Source organism: Pseudopodoces humilis, chromosome 6 (assembly GCF_049639895.1).
Source record: "Pseudopodoces humilis isolate 2021_Gansu_Grassland_sample_001 chromosome 6, ASM4963989v1, whole genome shotgun sequence".
Classification (NCBI taxonomy): Eukaryota; Metazoa; Chordata; class Aves; order Passeriformes; family Paridae; genus Pseudopodoces; species Pseudopodoces humilis.
In genome coordinates, this window is record NC_142205.1 from 42069051 (window position 1) to 42096743 (window position 27693).

At 37.2% G+C, this 27693-nt stretch overlaps 1 protein-coding gene across 1 annotated transcript in view; it reads right to left on the reverse strand.

Moving 5' to 3' along the window:
* The window catches only part of LOC102100225 (uncharacterized), a 55556-nt gene that overhangs the window by 9991 nt on the left and 17872 nt on the right, over nt 1–27693 (reverse strand). The window contains exons 10-16 of the mRNA XM_088056937.1: nt 26716–26780; nt 26337–26443; nt 24582–24693; nt 21158–21260; nt 10063–10102; nt 8996–9047; nt 4124–4235 (exon numbers count right to left, since the gene is read on the reverse strand). Of these exons, the coding sequence (XP_087913063.1) occupies nt 4124–4235; nt 8996–9047; nt 10063–10102; nt 21158–21260; nt 24582–24693; nt 26337–26443; nt 26716–26780 (591 nt within the window). The remainder of the gene's footprint in view (nt 1–4123; nt 4236–8995; nt 9048–10062; nt 10103–21157; nt 21261–24581; nt 24694–26336; nt 26444–26715; nt 26781–27693) is intronic.

A 27693-nucleotide genomic window follows, 5' to 3' on the forward strand; every position in this document is an offset into this window, starting at 1 on the left:
TGTATAGAAGAAAACTAAGATTTCTTTTCAAGTTACTGTTTTTGTAAATACCTTGGTTTTATATAAGAAACTGTATGCTTTCTCGGAAGCCAGTCTTGATTTTTTAACTTGTCCATGTCTGAGTACTGGATGTTCAAGAAATGTAGACGTTGTTGCACTTCACTGAATGAAGTTCATATGAAGTATTTTTATCTATGTATCAAAACGCAAACCCACTCCTGCCCAAATCCAGAAAGTCAGTACTGTGGGATCCACACAGTATATACCTGAGGTTTGATGGTTAAGCACAGACCTCCTGCAAATGTTGATTACTAAGAGTAGTAGGCTGTCACATCTAGCTCCTGTTCTCTAAAGAGAGAGATGAAGCACCCACTTTGCTACTGAGTTGGAGTTACTCACTGATCACGCCTTAACACTGACATTTGAAGCATGGGCAATATCCGAGCTTTTAGGCAGTGAGAATTGACTAATTTTCAGTCAGTTTTGCTTCCGATCCAACTTTCCTATGGCCATATCATTCTCCTGGCCTCCTTGGCTTTTCAATCTCCCCATCAATAACAGACTGACCTCCACTCCTGACTCACAGTAAATTTCTCATCCCTCACTCCTTCTCTCCTCTGTCCCCTTCCTGGTTTTTTTTCATCCTTCTGGATGGAAGTGAGTTGTCACCCCCTCTCTGCTCCTTGGACACCAGTAGGGGGAATATGCAGAGCAGGGAAGTGACAGCCTTCCTGCTTTGTGGCAGCTTCTGGTGCAGGTGCTGCTGATGGCAGCCAGAAGCAAGCCACAAATGTTCCAAATTTAAACAAACTGAATATACAAGATCATGTAAATCAATTATGCTGGGCTAACTTCATGTTGCAAGGCACAATGCAATCTGAAAATATATCAGTCTGTCCTTTTTGTAATATTATTGCTTATGCTGAGAATACCAAACTATCTTGTTTTTTTTTTTTTTCCTTTTTAAATTTTGTTTTAATTTTAGGGAGTAGGAGACCCAGTATTAAAGATCTTATGCTCCAAATACTGGCCAGGGGCATCACTTAGAGCACAGTGTACCTACTATGCAGGCATAAGTAGATAATGTATTCTGTGAACTGCATCAGGTAATCAGGTAAACCCAGTCCTAGCCTAATCATCCTTACCTTCAACTCCTTCCTGCCCACAGAAAATCACTGACACAGACACGAATCAGGTTGACCTAGGTAAGAGGGAAACTATGTCCAAATCCTACTGGCTGCAGTTTTCACTGATGCTGTCTGTGTGGCCAGTGGCAACTAGACAGATCCCCCAAATCCATCTGGGTATGGGGTGGGAGATGCCTTACTATGACATGACACATAATTTGTACAGTGTATCTGTTTTTGGTTGAAGCAACAAGAGGAGCTCTGCTGGCACATGAGTGGCAATAACAAGAGAACGATAAGAAAGAACTAGGGGCTCACCACAGCAACCTCTTCTACTGGCACACCTGGATCAGAAAATCTCCCCCACAATCTACCCAAACAACAACTTTTCAGCATTGAACTGCTTTAATTAAGACCTAAAGTTTTATAATATATTGGGTCACTGTGAAGGGTGAGGTGTAAGAGTGATTATAGTTTAGTCTGGCACAATGGCTCCTCAGTGGTAGAAAGTCACAGGAACAAGGAATTTGAAGAGGTTAAAGCATACAGTGAAAAAGCGGAATACGGGTTTGTTTTGAGCTTGAAGATCACAATCTTCTCCATGTTCACTTGCAAGCAGGAATGTGCCATGAAATGTAGCAGAAAATATTTAAGGGTATATTTATTTAATTGGAGAATATTATTTTTGATTAAACATCTCCACTGAGAGTGGATCTGAAAGTCCAGCTAAAGCCCATCGCTCATTTTGGACAAGACTACCACACTTCATAGCACTACAAAATCACATTAATTTTCATCATTTCATTCAATATACAATTCAAGACAAAATGTAGTGTTTTTTCAAAGGCTGAAATTTGACAATATCTAAATTGCATAAGCTGTAGAAATCTATTCTCCATCAGACATTTTACACAGTCAGTCTCTGAATCTCCCTTTAAATTAAACCAGTTCAAGTCAGTGTTCTGGTGTTCTCATTTATTATTACCCAAACTGATTTATCTTTCATGATCTGTTTATCAGGAAATTGTTTTCATTTAATAAACATCTTAAATAAATCTACAAAAGAATTCCCTTCAAAGCTAGAAAAAATGGTAAATTCAAATTCCACCCTCCCAGAAGCACATCTAGCAGCATATTTTAAATCCATTTTCACATATTTCTCTTATCTATTCAGCAACGACTAACAGTCCCTCACACTTGAGATAACCATGAAACTAAGAAAAATACTTTCCCCTCTCTTCTAAATGCTGACAGAAAATGCTTCAGCAGAAGCTATTCCTTTTACAGTCTAACCCATTTGTCTTTCTCATCCATGCTGTCCTACACTAAGCCACAGAAGTAGGTATTTAGTCACATGCAGAAAACATTTATATTTACAACCAAGGGCAAAAGTTTAGAGATCATTCTCAGGGGAAATAACCAGAAACGTTCTGCTGTCTCTCAAAAGTGGGGTTTTGCCTGAAAAAAGGCCTGAAGAATTCAGTAGTAAATTAGGCAGTAAGGAGTCCAATAGCTTTTCGCTTCTCCATTATTCAGCACTGTAGTCACCTTGAAAAAAAAAACCCAAACCCAGGATCTTTGCTAACCCTTTCATTAAGCAGAACAATGACTACTACCTATTCCTTAACTTGCCCAGTCTGATGGTGCAAATACCCACTGCCCTCCTGAGAACTCCCAGGGAGCTGAGAGACGCTGGTGTGACATCAGATTTCCAACAGACGTAAGAGCTAAAACCACACTTAAGAGTTTAACTTGTTTCTGCACAACACAAATCATTGTACTGAAGAGACGTTTGAATAGTTGGGGAAAATGAACACATGCATGGTAATCAGGCATCCACTATGAGTGGCTTTCAAATGGCAATAAACAGTCTTGTATGTATTTCAAAATGTCTCTATGTGATACAAGCACTCCCTTACTAACTCATATTAGTTGTTACACTGTTCTATTACTAGTTTTGAGAAACATGACTCACCTTTATCTGGATCCAGAGTAAACCTTAACATGTAAATGCCTTAATAGCATTAATTTTTTAAGTATACACAGAATTTAATACCTGAATTACTCTTTCACTATCAGTATTATTTTCAGAAATTTTTCTAACTCGTAATTTTTAGGTAGAGTCACCTGATTCAGATTTTCAAATACCTAGCCACAGCTTTAAATTAATTCTCTCAGTTCTCTGGTAAGCAGAAATAAGATAATGAAGACTGTCTGGACCAAAAGGGAATTATGGAGCATGCTATACTTTAAGAAATACTGTATATAGTTCAGCCAGTAGAAAAAACAAAACTTTTCAGGTGTCCAGCACTCTCAGTAATTGCTTGTATGAGCAACTCTGATTTAACACTTCCTTGTCATTGCAGACATCCTGACATGCTCCATTCAGCTCACTGGTTGGCCCTTCTCAAGGTTCTCTTCTTTCTCAGAGAATTTGGTTAGACACGTCTAGCAGCAACAGAGGAACTATCATGCTGGATTATTAACACAGTATGATTTCTTTTAAAGTCACCAGTTCCAGGCTGATCCCGTTCTTGTTAATTTTGTGAAGGCTGCCATATAGAACAGGAGTGAATTTTAATTATCTAAGTGCTGTAAGTCCTTAAATCAATCTGTTCGTCTGTCCTTTATCCTGAACACTATTTTGATGTAAGATAAACCCAACTATTCCCAGGATTCCCAGGATCCACAAAATGTAAAATTACAGTATACTTTGAAACCACATTTTCAATTTCAAGCCAGCTTTACATGGTCTTCACTTGTGTTTAAGGCTTAGGGGTTTTTAATAAAAATTTACTGCGATACTTGTTAGAGTCTCAAATACATGTTATACTGCATGACACTAACCACCTTCCAAGAAAACAGCCTGTGTTTTCCAACAGCTATAAAAATGTATCACATAAAGAGGCAAAATGTATTTCACAGTCAAAATTTAACACAATTTACCAGGACAAAGATAGCAAATGATACATTCACAAGTACAAAGATGAATATACCTTTCAACTCACTGCTCGTCTTGGGTAGATCAAATAAATCCACATGATCTGATGTAAAAGTGAGCTCCTCCTCAAATATCTCAACATGCTGCCCATTTAAAAATAGGTTGATCTGTACAAAGAACACAAACAGTCAAATCAGAAATCCATTGCAATGTGAATAAATAAAGCATATTCCTAATTAAGTACTGACCTAGTAGACTTCCAGTAATAGCTTTACAGATAAGGCTCTGCTGCTCCCTTTTAAAAGGTCACAATACAGTAACAATTCACTATAAACCTAAAAGAAATCTTTGTTTAGGGAGAAAAAAGGTATAAAAAATGCCACAGAAATGCTCCATCCAGTTTGGTAGTTTTTAAAGGAAGAAAAATCTCCATCTCACTCAATATACTGCAACACTGAATGGAATTTTGTGTCACAAGTCTGACAGTTGAATCCTAAAACTTGAACATTTCCATCTTTTCCATGATGCAACCCCCTTTTCTTCTTAATGTTGCTGTCTGCATTAAAGACAAACTTCTCTATGCATTCTGTGTTTATCTTCAAATATATTTTCTGAAAGCTGCTAAAAAAAATACATCAATACAGGAATTTTGGACTTGGTTGTTGCTCAGTAGCAACACGTAGAGTAGACTTTAAGTCAGTGACTTTTCAGTCTCCCAGAGCTCTGCCAGCAAGCGGGTGCACAGGGAGCTGGGAGGGAGCATGGCCAGGACAGCTGACCTGAAGTGGCCAGAGGGATATTCCACACCACAGAGCATCATGACCAGTATATAAATGGGGAGAATTGGGAGTTGGCTGGGAGCAGCTGATCACTGCTGGGGGACAGGCTGGGCATTGGTCAGTGGGTGGAGGGACACTCTATGGTGCATCACTTGTCTTTCTTGGGTTTTATTCCCCTCTTACTTTTTTGTCACCTCCCTTTTAGTAATACCAACAACTACTACTTTGTTTCAATTATTAAACTGTTCTTATCTCAACTTGTGTGGTTTATTTTTTTCCCATTTTTCCAACTCTTCTCCTTAATACATTGGGGAGGGAGGAGGTGAGAGAGTGGCTGAGTGGCACTTAGTTGCCACCTGGGAATAAACCCTGACAGGCCTTGTTCACACCCCACATGGGGCTTAATGGGTTGAGATAACAACAGATCTGACTAGAATATGCTAGAAGAAATTTACAAGAATTCATTGTATTAGTTTAATAGCCACTGATCACAATGACTTATTTACTCTCAAAGTTGATGTGTTTGTTCTTCAATTATGTACTGGCCTACTTGCAGTATGTGTTCTCTGCTATGATGTTTATCACCCATGGAAACCCGGCTGAGGTTATCAAGCTGTACTTTGTAACACTGGCTAATGATACGATGTAATTGCTGGTTGTGAAACTATTCTGGTATTTGCACTCAGCATGGCTGTCATCCCTGCACGTGGGAGACATCTATCAGAAACTTGCTAATTATACCTTTTACCTTTTCGCTTTGGAAACTCAGACCATGAAGGGGACACACTTCCTTTCCTCTTCCCCTTATCCTCCAGGCTAATTACAACAGGTCTTGAGGATTTTTAATATCCTGAGATGCTCAAACAAGCATGTTCCTATCATTGTATCTCCACAGAATCAATTAGGTTGGGAAAGACCTCTGAGATCATCAAGTCCAACCTATGATCCAACACCACCATGTCAACTAGACCTAAGTGCCACATCCAGTCTTTCTTTAAACACTTCCAGGTATGGTGACTCCACCTCCTCTCAGGTAGCTGTAGCGCGTGATAAGGTGTCCTCTGAACCTTCTTTCCCCCAGGCTAAACAACCACAGCTCCCTCAGCTGCTCCTCATGAGACCTGTGCTCTGGACCCTTCACTAGCTTTGCCAGCTTCTCTGGACATGCTCCAGCACTTCAAAGTCCCTCTTAAGTTAAGGGGCCCAGAACTGGACCCATGACTTGAGATGTGGCCTCACCAGTGCTGAATACCCTGGGGAAGGGGACATTGACAACTGGATTTGAAAAAGGGGCCTAGGTCCTCAGCCTCTGAAGAAGACTCCTCTTAAATCTGAAGGAAAGGTATCCCTTTAAGGAAAATGCTTTATGTCACCCAGGTAAGAGAACCACAATGCAGGGAGCTATCCAGTTCTTGAAGGAATTAGCCATGCCAGAGATGATTTACTATGACCTGACTAATATGCAGCTACCCACAGATTGAGATGAAGCCCAATTCCTGTGACGCACAGGACAGCAGTTTGTGTGCAGAACATCATCACTGTATCCCAACTGACTGGCAGCAATGATGTGAAGAGACAAAGAGGCACCAGCCATGGATCAAGCAGCTCAACACCTCCAACAATATGGGGAAAAAAAAAAGTCTTGCTCACCAATACATATATGGACCAGTAGCTCAGCTTTTAACAGTAAGCATCCTTTTGATCAAGAGGAAGGATGCAGAAAGTACACACGCAGTAGCCCACTCTTCAGTTTTACCTGTGGGACCACTGACAGGACATGACGAAATGGGATGGAAGTGTGGCATCCATTTCATCTGTACTGGGAGACTCCCAGTATGAAAGATTCAGAAACAATCAGGTTAAACTTCCAGAACCAAACAATATAAACAAACTTAGCTGCAGCAGTTATCAGTGCTCAGTTGTCAGCAAATGCAAAACAACTCTACTCAGCACTCTTTCTGAAGATTGTCCTTAAAGAAAAACTAATAGTGGCTTGCCTTCAGTAGGTTTGCTGCAATTTCTCCCTACATAAAAGTAGTAGTAGTTACCTCCAAAGCACACATGGAAAACAATTACTATTTGAACTCTGAAACTACTGATGATCTATGACAAAATCAGTGCAATTGCGTAAAAGCAGTGGAAACAACAAATACGACATTATATCCAAACTGACACACAGAAAAGTGTTACCAAACACAGAAGAAAAGAACTCACTGTGGCAATGTTAACATAACTCATAATCTGCTTATGGATTTTTTTTTTTAGTTTTAGGTCAAATGCTGACCTAGACTCTTTATAACTGAACTTCTAATTTAGAAAATCAGTTAATTCATACCTTACTCACTCTGTAATCTCTTTCTGGACAATGGTTTTTAAAACATAGCTGAAATTTTGAATCAAGAACTTGAATCACACCACATTTTTACCCTCAGTATTACTGCAGGACAACAATGATAGGACACATTGCATTTTGTTGACAGCACATCAGCGCCCCTATCAGATAACTTACACAGAGCAAGGACTGTGATTTTCTATACTGAAAAGAGTAAATGAGATACTTTCTTTCCTTGTTCAATTTGGTTACTGTTCAATCTCAACAGCACTTTATCAAGTCTGGAACACAGCACTAATTAAGTTAGTTAATACTGAATTTGAACAACATAGTGGTAGGTTAAACTTCCATAAAGATAATAATTTCATAGCAAACTTGGCTGTTATGAAAAAGGCAAAATGTAACTGATGATAAAAGTACTTCAACTTTAGACAACAAGAAAGGGGGGGTTTTTTAAAATGCTTTTCCACTGCGAAGAGTCTGTAATTAACTTAGATTTAATAACTAAATGGTATCTTCTCTGTAAAGTTGTGAAAAATATTCTCCTTTAATGAAGAATACTACTTAAAGAATAGGGCTTGGTTGTGCTAAGCACTGTATAAATGTTAAAGAACGAAAACAAAACAGTCCTTTTCTGATTAAGTTGTTTTGTTTGTTCCCCCTTGCCCACTTTTTCACTTTCTGCCTGTGCTCCCAAGCTTCCCTGAGCCATCCTAAGCAGAAGCCTGTCACAATACCTGCAGCCTAACACAGACCAACATTCCAGCCTTTGGCCACTTTCTTGATGGTAGATGGGTGAGAAGGCTCTTACTGAGTATTAGGATGCCTTGGCATGAGAGGGATGCAACAGTTACATGTTACTTGAAAAATAAGGGCATATATGCAGTTTTCTCTGCAGTTTCCAAAGGATAAATGCAGTATCTAATGGCACTCAGAAAAACAGAGTCAATGCTTATACATCCAAATACTTTATGGTTTCAGCAAAAGCAGTTTCTTCAAGTTTATCTTGAAAACTTCAAACTAGACAGGGGGTATATGCATCACAGAAAAGTAGGCTCTAGATGAACATGCCATCTCTACACTGTAATTTCTCACCCAGTGCTGCCTAGACATCTGAATCGTAAATTCTTGGACTGAAAGGAACTATTGCTATAAACCGAATAGGGCCACAGAGCCACAGGTTCCTCCATGACACCACAATGGTTGCACAGGCTTTTGTAATTTGACAGTTTCTGTAATACAGGCAAGAACAGAAATTACTACTTCTATTTTTATAGACAGGGTATATGGAAGGAGAAAGGCCTACTCTCTATTAAGGTAAAGCCTGTTGAATCTGAGGAAATTCAATGATTTTAGTATTTATTCCCAGTAGTATACACAAAATACATTACTCCCCAAAAACTCAGAAAATGTATCCAAGTTCACAAGATTAATGTTCCATTCTTCAAACACCCAACTGCCTATTCTTTAAAGAGACTCCATTAACATTCAAAAAAAGCCTAACATTTTCTTAAGCACTCTTTGCAAATGCAGTAAAAATAATTCAAACTTATTCCAGGAACCTGAAAAGAGCAGTTTGGTTTTGATGTAAGATATTTCAAAATTAGCAGTAATTAAAAAGGAAGGTTGGCAAGTTCAATTGTTGCAAAACATTCTGTGTGAGTAACACTAGTCTCTCAGGAAATATTTTTTAATCAAAGTCACCAGACTACTTTGCAGTTTTATTACTGAAAGTTACCAAAAAATGCCAGAATCAGCAGGATTTTTCAAATTACTTCCAAGAAACTTCAAGCTGACTTCAAGCAGAAGGTCCTACCTGAACATTGCTTTTGGGATAATAGAAGAAAAATGGCTTCAAAACTGGAGACCTAGGCACACAAAACAACAAGCATAAATACATTTACCTAGATGAAACTGGCAGATCATACACCCTTGGACTATTCATACACCAAACATGTGGGAAATTAAATCCATTCAACCATGACTAGCTATGTTTTTTCAACCAACTTTGGAGAGCCTGAAAAGTGTAAAAATTCCTTAAATTCCATTATTAAGAATATAAGATTTTGTTTAAAAAACTGAAGAAAATTTTACTGAGGGGAGGTAGCCAAAACAGTAAAAATATTTTTCTGACAAAGGACACTGTTTTTTTTGACATCCTGACATTGAAGTCTACTACACTGTCAGTAGCCTCACATTGATACCTAGGCCAGCTACACAAGGCTACTGGAAATACAGCCATAAGCTCTTCTCCTATCTTCATGTGCAGCATTTGCTAAACGACAGGAAGTTTTAGATGAATAAGCATGAAAAGCTGAGGATATAAATCACCATAAGATTTCAGACGTATCTAGAAAAAAAATGAATCAAACCAGGCCTTTTTTTTAAACATACTCAACATTATTATGTTCAGCTCAATCATGAAATGGTTTAATCATAAATTTTTGTGGGATGTTCTTGCATTTGACCTTACATTTCTAGGTGAACTGAGCTCATACAGATGTAAATTCGGTGGGCCCATATTCCAAACTAACAGCTACAAGAGAAAACTGGTCCAGAAATTTCCATGTATTAATGTGGTTGAGCTACCGCCTTGCCATGAAGTCACATTTCAAGTTTTCACTATAGCTCATTAAGATATTGCTATGAGCTGATCAGAAACCTACATAACTCACATTTAATTCAATAAAGAATTTTACTATTTGTATGCAAATTGTATAGCACTCACTATTATCTTGTTATCAGTTATTAAGCACAGAGTGACACAGGAAGGTTTAGTTGCTTCTGTGGTTGCTGCCCCAAGCTGAGAAAGCTTGTTACGGTGACTGGTAGGAACATTATCATCACACATTACAACAAGTTAATGATCAAGAGTTAACTTACACTCTGGGGCGCCCTCCAACAATTCCAGTGAGGCCAGGGGCTGGAAAAAGAAATTGAATTCACAAAAGAATGGTTAAAGCCCTCTTCAAAACATCAGAGCTTGCAGCTTATCATAGCTTGAATTGATCAATTTTTAATAAATGCAGGGAAATCTCTAGAAAATTACATACATTCTTGCAAATTAACAAAACTGAACATTTTATACAAGTTAAAATGCAAAACATGTAACTGAATTTTAACCCAAAAAAATTTAAATGTGCAAAGTGTGCACTAAATCTTTAGAATCTTCTTCCAAATACTCTGTATACAAATGCCAGTGAGGTAATACATTTGACAGAAAAAGAACTTCAGTTTTTTTGTCATCCTTGTTTTATTTACTTTCAAAGAGAGCAGAGAAAGAATTCTGATGGACCATGGTTTCTTTTAATATTTGTTTAATATGATCTTGCTTGTTTAGAGTAACTTTAATTTGAATCACTCTCTCCAGCCTTTAAACTAAATTTGATTTTTTTAAGGTGCTGTGTACTGCAGATCCCATTCTCTCTCTGTGATACAGAGGCAATTCAGGGGCTTAAGGCACCTGCATGAGCCCTGATCTGTGGTAAGTCAGCAATGTATTATCAGGTTGCCAAGCTCTACTGTCATTAAAACCATCTGCTCAGCTCAGTATTTCTGAAAGAAACAGTTCTGCTCTCCTCACACTTAGCACAGCTTCTCACCCTTCTATCTGGCATGGACAGTAGGAATACATGATGTATCAGAGCTCCAAATAGTATTGCAGGGGAAAGAAACAGTAAAACGCGTATATTAAATCAGCCTAGGAATTAATTAACAACAGTGTTAACCAGTCCCTTTTAAAATTAAGTGCTGTGGAAAGCTGCCCACATGGTATATTTGGCCAAATTAATTCTGGCTAAAAAGGGCTTCATGCTTTCTGCAGGTGTGAATTCCCTCAGTTCGTGCTCCAAGCAAATTCAAAGCCTGGTAATTGTGCTGCTGTGATACTAAAGCTAACAGTGATGAGCTCTACTCCACAGCAGGCTGTTCTAGCTTGGATTCAGTGCCTTGTCAATGTGGACACATACCAGTGGCAGCAGGGATTACATATATTCATGCTCATCAGAAGTGACTTTTCCAAAAAAGCCTATGATGTTTTACAGTACACAGGAAAAAACACCTTCAAAAGAAACAGTATCACAAATAACCACCTCCCTACTCACTACATACTGTTAAAAAAACACGTGGTGGTTGATAAAATATGAAAGAATCCCTTAAAAAGTATTACAATTTTAAATAATCCAGTGAGGTTTCAGCCCTCTTCATCTTACCTGTGCACTCATTCAAGCAGATCTGCCACTCAGCAACAAAATCAGCTGCAGTAATTTTATTGAATTATGTGCCTAGTTTGTTTATCTAGATTGCTGGGGAAGGAGGGTGGGTATGGTAAGGTCATGTTGAAAATACAGGTCCATAAAGCTAGTTAATTTATCTGTGGATTGTCATATGGGCCACTTCCTGCTAGGCAGCTAAACTGCTCATTAAGGATGCCAGATTTTGCTCCAACATCAATTTCAGCTTTCTGAAAGCTTTTAAAGAAAGCTCTTCATTCACTTGCTTTCACACAAGGGATCTTGACTTCAACAACAAAACAGTTCTCAATATAGACAAGAAAATAATCCAAGTAAGAGCAAAAATTGTTCACACCTCAAGGCTAAGATAACCTTCTTCTGCTGGTCTTTGAGAAGTTCATGAGCACGAGCTACTGTAACAGCAGATCTGTCTTTGGAGGTATTACAGCCATCCCTGCAACTGCAGAATAGAACTACACCAATAACCCTTTAGCAACACTATTAAGTTCTATGCTATGATTATTGTTTATGTGATTATAAGTTCTAGGCTATGATTATTGTTTATGTGACTATAAATACGATGGAAAAAATTTTAAGTCCAATTTAATTTTTATCTGTATGAAATTCCTAGTCATATCTAGAAAAAACCTTCAAGCAGAGAAGACTAAACAGATCTTAAATTACTGATTGTAAGCCACAACCAGGTTGTTAATTCTGTAAACAGCACAAGAGCACTACACTTCACCTCAACCCAGGGCTCAGATTCCTATTACATTTCTTCAGTAAACCAAAAGAAGGCAATGGAAGGTGCAGTATAATAAGTAATATAAGTAATAAGTAATATAAGTAATAGTGAACTTGTCACTGTGGCCAGACCAACCTTCTGCTAATTAAATTATCATTTCCTTGGATCAACCATTGTCCTAAGAAAACTTCTTTTAAAAGTATTTCCTCATGCTGTATTTTATGCTTACGTTGCATTGCTTGCTTAAATATCTGTACAGATGCTCTCCCTCTTTTCTGGAAAGCTTATCTTATCACAATGACACAAACAATTTGTCATACTTCTAGAGAATTATTAATCAGGCTGCAGTCTCAAATCACTAAGATTCTCAGCTAAATTAAAGCTCTTGATCTACTTTGCCAGAAACTTCACATGACCATTTTTTTGTCATCAGAGCTCCATTCCTTAGCTCCTCAAGGCAGATAAAAGTATTGCCTCATCTGCTACCACTGAACCACTTGAAGTTGCTTCGCTTCAAGCTAATGAACTCCCCACCATGCTCTTCCAGCTTCTGTGCCTCAGAATGGCATAAAAGTGATGCACAGCAAAATGGGGTGATTACCTTTAAATGGGAGACCTTCCTTTCAGTTTATCTATATCCTGTTCATCTGTAGGTACAGTATTTGTATAGTGTCAAACTGAGTATCACGACACTTATTTTGATTCAAGTGTTTGATCCATAAACCTTCCATTTCCTCACAGTGGCTGGGGACCAAGCCTGAGAACTACAAATTCTCCAAGTGGCTGGGCATTTTAAACCAATGACTACTTGGGATTACACCACCGGGATTCCACTGTTTTTATTTAATCCCAAATATGACGTGGTTGGAAAAACTTCAGGCACTAAGAATGGTAAATCCACTCCTTTTTACATGACTCAGCTCTGGTACGGGAACCTTCCTCTGGATTCTGTGTTTAAAGGTGTAAATCTACACTGAATCTATTAAATAAGTAAATTATTAGTTAGAAAGTGCTTTGATTAATCTGCACAATTCTTCATAAAGTCTTGTCCTGTCTTTTCATTTTATGACTCCTTCCTCTAGCCTACTTTAAGTTTTACTCATTTTCAGCCCGAGTATCTTATAAAAAATCCAAACCATCATCCTCTGTGTATACAGGTAATGTAATTAATTATTTGTCGGGTTTTCTTCCTTTGTGTCCATGGTTCTTCCAGCACACCTGCAGACTCTCAAATTTGACCCAGATCTGAAGGATGGAGAGGAATCTCAAGAATACCAAAGCACACTAACACCCCATGACTGGCACTCCTTTGTGAGCAGAGATGTAGGAACAGATATTCATGTAAATAATACAAGGTGGAGCCAAATCAGGATAAACTGCTTGCAACAACAGCTTGACCATTTCTGGTTTCCCATTTATGTTTTATCTCTCCAGCTGTCTCTTGATCTTTTTTATTTTCTCACCCTGTAAGACCCATCTCTGGATGGACTTGCAAATACAAATTCTTCTAAAAATCACATATGATATGCTGGAAAAGACAGCAAGTTTCTGATAAATTTCATGAGCAGAGGTAGCAGGCAAACTAAAGAGTGCTTGGGAAAACCAACACTGCTCTCAGTTGAGGCAATTCAGGGTATGGAGCCACCGAAAACCAGCCCCTGTAAAACATGCAAAAATCAGCCCAAATAAGCACCTATTTCAATATGTAGAACTACTGTGTTTTAATACATTATAATCTATGTCATACATACCACACCCTGTAAAATGCCCCATAGCAGAAAAAACGCCAGCTGGAACTTGCAATCAAGCTATGAGATGCAAATTTCCAGCAAAACAAGTTTCATTCCTTCCAGCCCTCATTATTCCCCACTGGATTTACAGATGGTGGAAAAGATTGATATTTTGCCTCCTTAATATTCCCTCTATCGTATTCCAATCCTACTTGAATGGTCACACCTAACTTTGGATTATTACTACCTATTCTTTAATCTGCTTCTGTCAAAAAAAACCCTTCTGCACAATTTTGTATATTTTTCAACAGAATAAACCATTATGAAATAGACAAAGGACACTAGACTGCATCAAGGATTCTGTAAAATGTTTTGAAGTAAATAAGCATGAAAATGCTCCAGCTACTTGGAATCTAAATCTAGGAAGTTTTAAGCACTTTAATAAAACTTAAGGGATTTTTTTTTTAAGTTTCACAGAATTTCAAGGTACAGTGATGTCTCTTGCTGAACAGCTTTCATCTTTTGACCCTTATATTTCCAGTGATTGAATTAGCTAAGCCAGTAGGTTATTAATGTAATTACTGCATATTCTAAGGAATGATACGTTTTTTATATAAAACCAGACAAAGTACTCCACTTGTCAAGCATTATTTTTTTAAGTGCTCAAACCAGAGAAATCCAAAATCTCAGGTTTTATACTCAGCAGTTCTTACAATATGGTCGAGCACCAGTACGAAATGCATATAACCTTTTTGTACAAGGGTCAATTGTATGTTCTTAATTATTCTATCCATATCCTCTGAAAACAGCAGATAGTTTATCTTCTGCAGTATTATTCTCAAAAAATTAGGGACTGCAGTGAACTGCTACAAAAAGGACATTTCTAAAAGTATCTTCCAACACACTTAGGACATCAGTCAAAATATTTACATATACTCAAGCACTTTAAAATCTCAAGTTGTATTAACCAGCTGTCATCTTAGTGTCAAACTCCGGTCATTTTAATGTGAAATAAGGGTCAGCACATGATTTCAGCTATTAGCAAAACATTTCTCAGCTACTGAACGCCTGTTAAACTATAAATGCCAGATTCCCACAGTAAGGCTCTTCTTGAGCTTCTGCTATACTGCATTTCATTCAGAATGAAGTATCTGAATTGAAAAAGACAACATAAAGACATTAATTCAAAAGAAATTACTTAAATTCTAACCATTTGGCTGACTGGACTGTACATAATGAAGACATTTTCACTGAGTAATACACACCAGGTCTGTGTTTGCTAGCTTTTATGAAGTGAGGGTGAACTTCTATGGACTGAACATTGCGGAACTGCACTGAAGTAGGATACACATATTTAAATACGTATTTAAAAATCTAAGTCTAAGTCTATGTGTACAGGATTCTCCACTGCCAAACATAGGAATCTCACTTTACAGAACAGGAAAACAGCTGTGAAGACCCCACTATTAGAACTGAACAGTACAGACAGATTGAAAGTTACTCTTTTTTTCAGGAGACCAACATGCATTAAGCCAACCAAATTTGCTGCTTGCTGTTAAAAAAATCCTGGCTTTTATCAACTTTCAGACTACTGAGGACTAAACAGAAAGAACAGTTTCATCAATTGAAAGGTTAAGCTCAAGTATTAATTGTAAAAAAATATAAAAAGATGGGATAAGGTGTGTTTGACTTTTTTTTTTTTTTTTAGTATGTATCCCTTTAAATTCATCAGAACAGCATAATCCAAATGAACACTGATTAAGTGTTTGAACTTGTGAACTAAATACCATACTCAACAGAAGTTTACAGTAAATGTCTTCCATTCCAAACAGAAAATAAACAACAAATCGCTCTCCAACATGGCATGTCTATATACAGTAACTTCAAATTCTTCTCTGGGCTTAAGAGTCTCATCTGCAGTTTTAGTAACACTTAAAAACAATTTCTGTGGAAGTACACTGATGTGTCCTCCTAGGCCTTCAACAAAAACAATGGAAACTTAAAAAGCATTAGGAAAAAAAGTCAGGGAATAACTATTTTATAATTGAATATAACTGAATTATAAAAACTAGAAATAGAAAATAATATAATGACTGAAAATCTCTGTCATTCATTGTTGACTATGGAAGCTTCTTAAAAAATGCAACATCTCAAAATTCTCTCTTCTAGGTCTAACTCCTTGCATATACTGCAGAGCACAAACACACACAGGCTTCAGTCTATTTCAACATATAGACAGCATTCCTTCTTTTTATGCAGAGGATGCAATTTCATAAGAAATTGGGAATTTCAAGTTAGCACAATGCCTTTAGATGGTTGTCCTTCTACAGATGTGGAGGGAAAAGGGAAGGAATCAGAACTCTCAAATTGATCAGAACCTATACAATGCTTTCCTCTTATGAGGCCTAAGGTGTGTTATCCTTGACATATACAAATGCCCAAAAATTTTATCATATCCAAAAATCATATGCTGCAAAGTACGTTAGAAGTTATTAAGTACTGACATTAAGACTCTAAACTAGCTAAAAAGTACATCTGATACTGAAGACCTAACATCCAAAGTTTTAAGTCTCTGCAGTGAAGCATTATGAAGATCACTACTCAACAAAATTATTGTGATATGATTTTTAATCACAAGAAGGAAAAGAAGTTGTTTTCATTTTACTGTTGTTCCCTGTGAAATCTGAAAAATTGCAACTGAAAATTCCCTCAAAAACGTTATCAGGCAAACAGGTAAAACATTTTGGGTCAAATGATTTAAATTCAGCCTGAGTGAAAAACACCAAAACTAGGCTTATAGTACTTATTATTACAGAAATTAATACCTATTTTATGTAAAATTTGTAATTTTCATATTATTATATTGCCAAAACATAACTACCAACCAGCTCCAGCTGACAGCTCCACAAGTAGTGACTAGCAGGCTAAAACCACCTGATGGAACACCAGAAGTCACAGTGCTTCTGGATTTCACTACAAAAGACGCAACAGGAGCTTTGTGACTCTCCACTCTTATTCTGAACCATCAAATCTCTTTTCTCAATCTTTCTTCTCCTCTACTCCTTGCTCCTAAATTTTAGCTGGTTTGGTCCCCTTAAATATTGGTGGAGTTGCTCTTCAGCATTTCTTACAGGGAAAGCAGAACCAAGGACCCTTAATTCACATTTTTTTGTGGTTACGCGTTCTTTCACTATCTCAGGAAACCATCTGTAAAGCAGACAGAATACTTTCCAATGCTATTAGGTGTTAGAAAGCTTAGGTGATCATCTTTACACAGCTTGCTAAAGGTTCCTGGATGAAAGGTGCTATATATGAAAATTATTATCTGGACAACTGCCTACACATCACTTAAGAGTAACAAGCACCAAACTGCTAGTGAGGGGAAAGAAGAATACAATTAAAAACAGTACTCCTCAAGCACTAGATACAGTCCAAGCAGAAGAGAAAATATTTCCTTTTTTTTTTTTTTTCCCTTTTTGTCCAGTACAGATCTAAAAGTGTACTTTGTTTTTTAAAGGTCACTCTTAAATGTCCAAAAATAATGGAATGAAGTGTTTCAGTTCAGGTGACATCACTTTGCAAGTCAACAACTTCTCCTTCCTCCCTGGTGTCCATTTTGAAAGATTTGTAATTTGTTCCTGCTTTTTCTCTGCTCTTCATTAAAAGAATATGCAGAACAAGAAAGAAGGGCTATTTGCAATGACTAACAGTCACTATCTCACCTCCTGGAAGTGAACTAATACAGGAGTGTTGGGAGGGGTTTGACCAAGCTGGCCATCTTTGAAACACAGGACTTCATTGTATGAAGGATTTTCATCAGGAAAAGCCACTCATGATTAAAATCTCACTTGGTGTGTATCCCCACAACTGCCACCATTTTGGCAGGACAAAGCCACATGCAGTTACATCACACAGATCCATGTGTGAAGCACAGAACCACATTTGATAGGCATACTCTATCCATGTAAGAGACAGCAGCCACAGCTATTTTTATTCACTGCCCAGTGAGAAAAAGCGGTGCAGCACTGTACAGAATGGGACCTCAGGTGTTCACTGCCCAGAGCACTTACACAGGGCACACAAGGCTCAGGTTCTGGGTTCTCTGCCTATGGATGCTCTGACCCTCCCACGAGGGTGACCACACTGCCAAGGGGGCAAGCTCTGCCTCTCACTGAACCTGTAACACTGGAGAATTGAAGTAATTTGTACAGTGAAATAGAGGGAAGGAAAAAAGCTCAAGGAAGAGGGGGAGGGGAAAGGAACACCAGGTGCTGCTACTAGAGAATTCACTTAGGACAACAACAATCTCAACAGTCTTAGTTCTGGCTTCTGCTCCCAAGATCATTTACCCATCTCTACAAGTCTTGTCTGTGGAGCTGCCCATTTTAAGACAATTAAGCATCAAGAATTCCTTGTTCTGCTTTTCACAGCAAGGTCTGGAATTCTACACTACTGCTAGAAACTAAGCATCATTAAGCTGATGCAGTTATTAGTACATCACTAATTACTGTTTGGCAGTGTTGCAAAATTCTAAATCTCACTGAAGAAAAAAATTAAAAACATTCTTCTTAATCACTGCTTTAACCATATTCCACATCAACAAGTAGCTTTCTAAGCATTTAGATCCCAAATCTGACCCTCCTCTGCTTATATAAAAGTTTATGGGCACAGGTAATACAGGAATTTATCACACAATAGCAACTGAAAGAAGTGACTGTATGAAGCAGTCCCAGTATATCTTCCACAAATGAAAAAAAAAAGAATGACTATGTGGTTGTTCAAGAACTTGGAAACATGTCAGTAAACAGCCCTGATAGCCTCTGACAGTAGTCATTTATGTCACGGAGGCCAAAAACCCTTTTGCAGTCCTGTACCTGGCAAGGAAAAGTGCTATTTATCACCAGATGCCTTGGATGATTCCAGAAATAGCCTCTTTCCCATTGCTGCTCATTACCAGCAGCTCTAAGAATTGAAACAGATTTGGGTTTTTTTGAGAAAAACTTCTACAGGATGTTCTGAAAAGCTTAAACTGTTCATTTAGGAAACAAACCCAGCAACCCAACCATCATCCACACAGACTGCCTAACCTAATTCCACACAGGAACACATTTGCTTCATCACTGAAAGCCCAGATAGCAAGAACTCAAAGTCTGCCAGACACCTCAAAGGCACAAATGTTCACGTTAGAGTAACTCAATTTCAATTCTACATATATTCCACCCAAACCATGTAGAGCAGATTTTTCACTTTTTCATTCTGCAAAGATCAGTGGTAAAAGGAAAAAACTGAACCCTTCATAAAACCAACACTTTCAGACTTCAGAAGTGGCTTATACACACAGAAATTGCTTTATAAAAGAAGCACACATTAAGAATGGAGAGACACTTACAGGTCCATTAGTTTTGGACCATACAAACAAGCAATGATTTTAAAATCCAGCCAGCTTTCTTTAATTCAAAAGGATATTTTCTAGGGCATTTTCTATGCATAAATAAAATAAATAGTAAGAACAGATTTTCACTTTTGTAGTCTGCTATGGGGAAATCCCTATGAAAAAGGAGGATCTACTTCAATTATGATTCCGTAACTAACTACAGAAATGGTAGTTTGATCCAACTGAAAATACTATCCTTCATTCATACGGAAAATGCCAAGTCTTTAGAAGCAACCTACATCTATGGTAAATGCCAACCTACTGATCAGCCTTGAGAATTGCAAAGTTTTTAAATATTATATCAAGAAATATTTCTACATTATCATATCTATATTGTAGGGACAAAAAAAATGACCATGTGCTGATCTTGTCTCTTTAAAAACAACTTTAAAGAAAAAGAACCCCAACCTGCATTAAACTGTTCTCTGCAAATATTGTTCTCTGCAAATACTGTTAAGACCATAACACACAACACAGAATGCAAGAATGTGCACACTTCTACGCACTTTTTAACCAACTGGAAAAAAAAAAATTAGCTCCCTAATTACAAGGCAACACCGAACAATTCCTCCATTAATCAGGATTTTAGATTTGCTATGGAACTTCAGAGTTTCAGGTTAAGCCCATGGAATGTAAGTTTGAAGATCTATATAAATCCTAGATGTAATCTTCATTAAGGTATGCAGAACCCACTGCAAAATATCTAAGCTCTAGTCATCAAATTAGGCTGTCAAAATTTAAATTAATTTAGAATGGATAATAAAAGTGGGATGAGTACTCATGACCTATACACAAAACACATCAATGAGCTTAGAACTCAGTTACAACGGTGACACCTAAGGGACTTGGGACTAGAACAGAATAAAAATTTGCTCAAAATAATCAAATAGTAAGTCCCTCTAGAAAATTTAGAGAAATTTAGCATTTACAAAAAACAATGTGCTTTGTTTTTTGGCAAGCAATAGAAGCACAGATCACTTCACATTACATGACCTTTAAGTAAATACTTCAAAATATACCCTCAAAACTAAGATGGACTTAATTAAATTCCAGTGGTTTGATTTTACCTTACACATCAATTAAAAAATAAATCTTGCAATAGTTGCAATACATCACAAAACCAAATGGTAAGGACAGAATAATTTGAAGTTAGACTTAATACTGCGGGATGACAATTTAAGTTGGGTACTTAATATGCACCGTGAATTAAGATGCAGATTGTCAGCACCATCACTGCAGTATTTTTAAAATTATATCTGAATGCTGTAATTACTTACACAAGCAGCTGTACATTAAACAGTTAAAAGTACAGTAGCATCAATAAAAAACCTTTGTAGTAACACCAGATAATGAAGTCTGAAGAGAACCTTCAAAACTCTCAAACTCTGCATCTCTTCATTAACTGCAGTGTTATAGGTGGACACTGAGGTGTCTTTTTGCCCGTTGAGTAACCCTCAGTGTTTATTGCCAGCAAAGTCTGATAGCTTTACTAAGGTTTACGAACATGGTAAAAAAATAAATCACCGTTGCACATCAGTGCAATCACATGTAGGAAAACAGATGGATGAGGAAAAGGAAAAAAACCAGGAAGAAACAGTAGCAGCAAGGGAAGAATAAAGAATCTAAATGGAATATGAAGGTAAACTTCCAGGACTTTCATTTTATCATTCTGTTAATGTCTGTTGCATTTCTACACCAAGCTTATATACCTTTAAAAATTATTATCTCGCTATCAACAACATAAGGAACCTTAACATGACTAAGTTTTTGGGTGCTAGTCATGCTCAGAGAATAAAATGTAAGTTTAAAAGTCTTAGAAGATGGTATGAATAATTACCCATGCCAGTTCCAGCTGGTGCAATCTCTTTGGAGAAGATTTCTACAGCTTCTCTTTGTTTATGGTGTACAGCAAGCCAAATAACAGCTTCCCGAGGACCCTGCTTCAAAAAGGTTCAAATTAGATTAAATTAGATGTAGAACATCAGTTAAATTTACAAAACTGAAAAATAACTGTAGCTCAGCATTCAAGGTAAATAATTTGGTGACTTTTTATCCACCTTCACTATAATTTGCTGTTAACTTTTCGTTGTTTTTATTTTGGAATACCATGCAATTAACAATTGGGTATTTCAAGTCAGACACCGTGCCTTTTCTCCAGCATTCTCCAAGAATCAAGTACTGTAACTAACAATACCAAATACTTGGCTTCGCTGTCGGTAGAACTGGCAAACCAACTTTTTATTTATTCTATTCTAAGTGCACTGAAAGTACTCTGGGGCCAAGTTAAAGAGCCAGGTTCACTTCTCTTAGCATCAAGAAGGAAGCAGATCTGTACATAGAAAAGAGTTCAAACCTAATCCTTGGGAGATAAATGTGAGAACTGAACTTGTGAAAACCACCACATTTTCAGAGAGAAGAGCAGATGCTCCCTCTAAAGGTAAACAAAATCAGTGCTGTGCTCCCTACTCTAGTCAAAACACCTGTCCTTGCAGATAAGCTCTGTCTCTCACTTCAAATTTCCAAAAAATTCTATTTTCAGCCACTGAAGTATCTACCATTGGAAGCAATACACAAAAAAAATGCAGCCATACAACAAACCAAACAAATGCAGAATTTTAACATTCAGTGTTCTTAAAGCTATCACAAGATTAATTAAATTACTACAAATAATAATCAACCAGAAACATTCTTGCAAAAAAACATATCCATGCATTTACATCTGCTTTCTGTTTCTAAACTGGGCCATATAATCAACATTCCATTTAAAGTCTCATTTTCACCTCTTTGTCTGCAAATGCAAGATACAATGGTCTATAAAAATACACTGAATCCTGTTTTGAGTGGAGAAACCCAGTATTAAAAACTGGGTATAGAGACTGAAGCCATTAATCTTACAGTATCAGAATTAAAAAAAAACAAAACACAGCAAAACAAAGTCTTAAGTGTCTTGGAAATCAATTAACAAAGAGCTAGCAGAAAACCAAGAGAGCACATACGGTTTTTATGTAGCAAACTTTAATGCCTGACATACCATTAATAAATAGCCTTTACATGAAACACATCCTGGATTTCCAAACCACAAACTCATTGATGCTGTGCCACTGTCCTAACTCCTTTCTCCTCAACATAACAGGAGATACTAAAATCAAACAGCACTAGAATTACTCAGTGTTGATTCAGATCCCTTTGTAGCTCCCACTGAGCTGCTGCTGACAAAGCAAGCTACCGGAGTGACAGGCAGCAATCATATCAACTTTCTCAGAGAAGTCTGAGAAAAAGAAGTGCTTGCCACTCTTTCCTGTTTCTCAAGGATATTTTGTGTTGTCAGGAACAGGCAATACTCCACACAGCAGCTCAGACTACAGAATGCAGGCTTACCTAAGGCTGGGAGACAAAGTGATTTCACAGCTGCAAAGGCTAACTAACCAATGCACCAGACTGACAGATGTGCATGGGAATTAGTCCAGCCACATCATATATCGACACTGAGCTCCAAATATTGTTCAACTTACTTGTCTTGGTATTCACTTATGTATTTGCTTCTTTGTTTCACATTTAGGTAGTAGAATTTTCAAAGCAGGAACTATTTTCATTATGTGTTAATATACTGCCTAGCATAGTATGGTTCTGGTTTTGAGCACTGTGATTTGTAACCCCAATAACCAGGTCTAATTTTGCATGGAAAGACATGGTAGGAAATAGTGTTTAAGGGACTATATTATCCCTACCTGAAGCCCCAAAGGATAAATGTTTTCCTATGGAAATGGATTCTATGACTTTGTATTTTAAATGGAAAAGCAACCTCCACTCCCCAACCCTTTTTCTCGAGCTACCACGGCTGCTTTCCAGATGAAAGCTCCCCTGGTTAGTGTCTTCTAAAAGAAGAGGAAGCATGAAGGGGGAAGGCAATAGAGTGATTTCCTGTATTTCAGCCTTAGCTCTCACATCCTGTTTCAAGCATGTATAAGAAGCACATACAATGGTGATAACACTGTTTACTTTTGATGTAAGACCTGGGAACTGAGGCTGGAAATACAGAAAGTACTACAAATATTCTCTTTCGTTTAAAAAAATTTCTTTAATGTACTATAAGCAAGGCAAACTGAATAATCAGGAGGGAGAAACTGCTCTTCTTCAACTCATTACATTCACTTTGTACAATGAGACAGAAAACTTCCTATATAAAAATTACATTAAAGAATATATTACAATGCGTAATGATAAGGAGTTGGCACAAACAGAACACAGACAAGCTGAACATCTGGAACATCTGTTCCTATGTTTCAGAATTTTGATTCTGCACTCTTAGTAAGACGCTTAAAATTGCAGGTTTTATGGTCCTAAAATGAAAAAGACCACATTATAAAGCTCAGTCTTCAGGAAGCAACTCTTGCTGCTTTGCTGAAGGAAATTGAAACTCAAGTAATGAAATGAATAGCTGCAGATATAACTTGACCAATTTCTAAGAACACTAAATTTCACTAGTAAGAAGTTCACTGTCCTTCTCCACATTCTCATTCCCTTTAGATACAAACTGTTGGTTATTAAATGTCAGCACTCGTAAGAACAAACCCAGAGTTGAGTTTTGCCACGTGTACCTTAAGAGTTTTGCAACACAGCCACTGACAAAGAAGAATGAAACACTACTGTTTTGGAACAAACTAAACTGTCTAAATATTTAAACTGTGGCTAAGTGAGGACATGATTTACACTCTTTTTACTTTAAAAAGAACTTTCATTCTCTAGAATAGAAAAACAGACCATTGATATCACAACTGCAGTGGCTATGGCCATCATTCATATCCTTACATATGCAGTCACAGTGCAGAATTACATAGCTGAAGATTATTTCTTAAGTAGTACTCACCAACAATTTTGAAGTTGTGCAGGCAACATTAATGCTGAGATTTCCTGATTGCAACACTTATAATGTGGTCTTTTAGCATTACATCTAATGCAATTTAAGTCAATGCTACAGAAGTTAATGTAATAAGGTATTTCTTTAGGAGAACATCAGAACAGAGTACAACAATATTTCTTTAAGATTTCATATCAGTGCTTCTGGAAGACCCAATACTGCAAAGACCTTGTCAGTGTTGATTCTGTACATTAAGTAGTGACAGTGAGTTCTCTGCAGCATGGAGGGGAAATTCCCAAGATGACAGTGATCTCCTTAAAGTTGTGGAAAAGATAACAATATGAAAAGATTAAAAGAGGTCAGTTAAAGTTTAAGAACTGTAGTAAGAACACTGCATACTTACACCATCTATACTCCTTCTAGCATGAGGTCCATAAGTATCTTCAGACCCTAAAACCTGTATGTTAACTGCACTGTAATCTTCATACCCAAGCTGACTGAAAATAAGACGAGTCCTGCAACAAAGGATTTTTTTTTTTATTAGTAAACTGTCTCAAAATGAAGTAGCCCTGTGTAGTCCACAGAAGTTAACCCTGTCAAGTAGCCGTATAAAAGATTTTATCAGTTGAAATATTGGGACTGGGATTTCTGTTAGGATATGTATTCTGCTTGGTGGAACAAGCAACATTTTTTGCTTTGGTGGAACATTTTGAAGACACTGCTAATGTATCATTGTTGTCATAATAAATATAACCACAGCACCTGAAATAGTGAAGCAATGTACAGGACATAATACAAAATACAATTTTTTAATTGCTGTAAAGAGATGGAAGAGTGTTCAAGCATTACAAATGAGGCCACCCTTATTTTTGATGAAATACAAAAATAAGACAGACAACTTCATTTAAGGTAATGAAATTTGCAAACTGTGTCTGTATTAAATTATTTTAAATTATTTATCTACAAACATTACAATTACGGATACTACAGTTCAAAAAATACTCTGGGCCATTTTTAGCCCTGTTGTGTTAGTAACACAACAGAGAATCCTGAAAATAAAAGGATCCCAGAGACTATTTAAAAAAAGACTTCTTCACATACATATTGCCAAATTGCTTCTGAAATAATGTGCAAGACCAAACATGAAATGGAAAATATACCATTCTATTTTTTTCCTAAAATAATCACCTAGCTTCCATAAATATGGCTTTTTAGAGGTCCTGAGTCTTTGTATTTAACACTTCATGAAGGGTTTTTCTATAATTTGATTTTCTCAATAGCTCTTGGACACAAGCTTTTAGCATTTGCAATTACACAGCCCTTATCAGCCTGCTCTCATCTGCTGTATCTCTTGAGGGAAGTCATACAACTCCTCCTTCATCACAGTGCTGCACACAGGCACGTGAACAATCACCCCAAGTTCATAGTAAACCCTGGATTTCTGGCTTTCCAAGTGTAGTTTCTGCATGGATCTACAACAGGATGGGGAGGTAGCTTTGTATAAAAAATGGCACAAGGAAACAGATCTCTTAACTAGAAAGACTGGAGCTACTGGAGTAAGCACTGAGAGATTCCTGATATGGAATTGTATTTAAGAGGAATCCTTCCTTGCCCAAATATACTGGCATAACAATACAACCGAAAGTTTATCACTCTTTTTTGTGAGAATTGTAACTCTGTTCTAGCAAAAAACCCCACATTCATTGGGTCACATTTAAGATGGTAGTAAAGTAAGCATGTTTTAAACACAAACTCAGTAAACTTTCTACATTTCATATCAGTAAGACTTCCCATAAAAAAAGTTCTGTGAAAGCTGCTGAAAACTAGTTTCATATGGGTTTTTCTCTGGCATCTAATAAAATTTAAATCTCAGTCACAGCTTGTTCCTCACTAACTTGGGTTTCTCTCCAGCAATCTATTTTCAAACATATTTGGCACTTTTCTCACTCTGTCAAATTGAAGTGCAGTTATATACTGAAAACAGGTTTCTTGAAAAGGCTACGTAAGTCTTGAAATGTCATCCCAATAGGAAAACTGTAACTTTCTAGGATTCTTACAAGGTTAGTAATGTTGCCATCTTGTGTCACTATTCTATTTTCATCACCTCTGGAAAGAAAAAAAAGAGAGCCAGAACCCCTTCTGAGACTCAAACACCAACCTTTGCAGAATAGCTTCTGCAGTGCGTTTTGCTTTTTGTACTGCCTTTGGGCCTCCCACTGGACAGACAGCAGTAGCTCTGAAGCCATCAAGATAAGTGGCATTTACCTAATGATAAAGGGATTATGAAGTTAGATGGAATTCAGTACTGACAGGCTACTATAAATGCTCTCTGGCAATCATTATACAAATACACACTTCTTAAACAAAGTAACAGGTTTTTATGTATCAAGTAAGGTTTGCCTTTTCAATTTTTTCATCTCTTTCTTTTCCCCTTGGGGCAGAGAAGATGAGGACAGTGCTACACTTTAGCATTTTCACCAAAATTTAAGATTTTGTAAAACAAAATAAATCTTTCACACCACAAAATGAGGTAATACCTTATAAAATTTTGAAGGAGGCAATCCTTTTGCTCCACAAACTTTCACTGCTCCACCATCAAAACCTATGGTGATTAAAAATCAGTGTTTTAGCTTCTTCAATATAACTTCAAAACCATTCTTTGTGATACACATTAATCAGATGCAGTTAATTAAAAAGCAAATCACTGATAGCTGTATTGCCACAGACAAGAGAACCTTTCAGAAAACAGTCCTTCCTGCCTTAGAAAGAACAGCAGCAAACTGGTGACTGAATTTACGACTTCCATGAGCCTTTTTAAAAGGGCAAATGAAATGTTTATTCATGTACTTGGAAAATACTTAACAAAGAAAGCAGCCTTAGGACATTAGACTCAACAGTTATTTTCCTCTTAATATCCAGTTATTGCACACACACACACAGAGCATACAATTTACTGCAGCTGGCTGGAGGGGACTGTAGTCCATCACTTGGTAAAGAATCAAAAGAAGATGAGAAAACAGTGGGAGCTATTGGCTGAGAGTTTAATAAGCAAAGAGTAACTTAACTTTAGCTTTCTTGTCAATAATAGAAACGCAAAATAAAAGCGCAACAAGCATGTTCAGTATTAGGAATATTAATGCCGAAAGAAAATGGAGAAAATTGCTGTGATGGCATCAGGTTCAAGCTTGAGCTGGAGGTGCTACTCCTGGAAAATCAGCAGTGCAGGATCAGCACCTCATGCCTGAGAGACAGAATTTTAGTGTAGTTCACCTGTGCCTAACCTGTGTTCGCAAATATTTAAGAAGCAGTTCAAAGCATTACACAATTACTCTGAAAAGATCAGATCAGAATATATCTAAAATGTCACTAGTAAAAATTTTACACACCACTCAAATAACATCACTCCTTCTCAAGACTGACTAATGAGGTTAATTTAACTCTCTCAACCCTCCATTCAGGGTGAAGATCTGGCAGAGTCTTATGTTCCAGGTGAAAGCATAATACAAAGAAAAAAA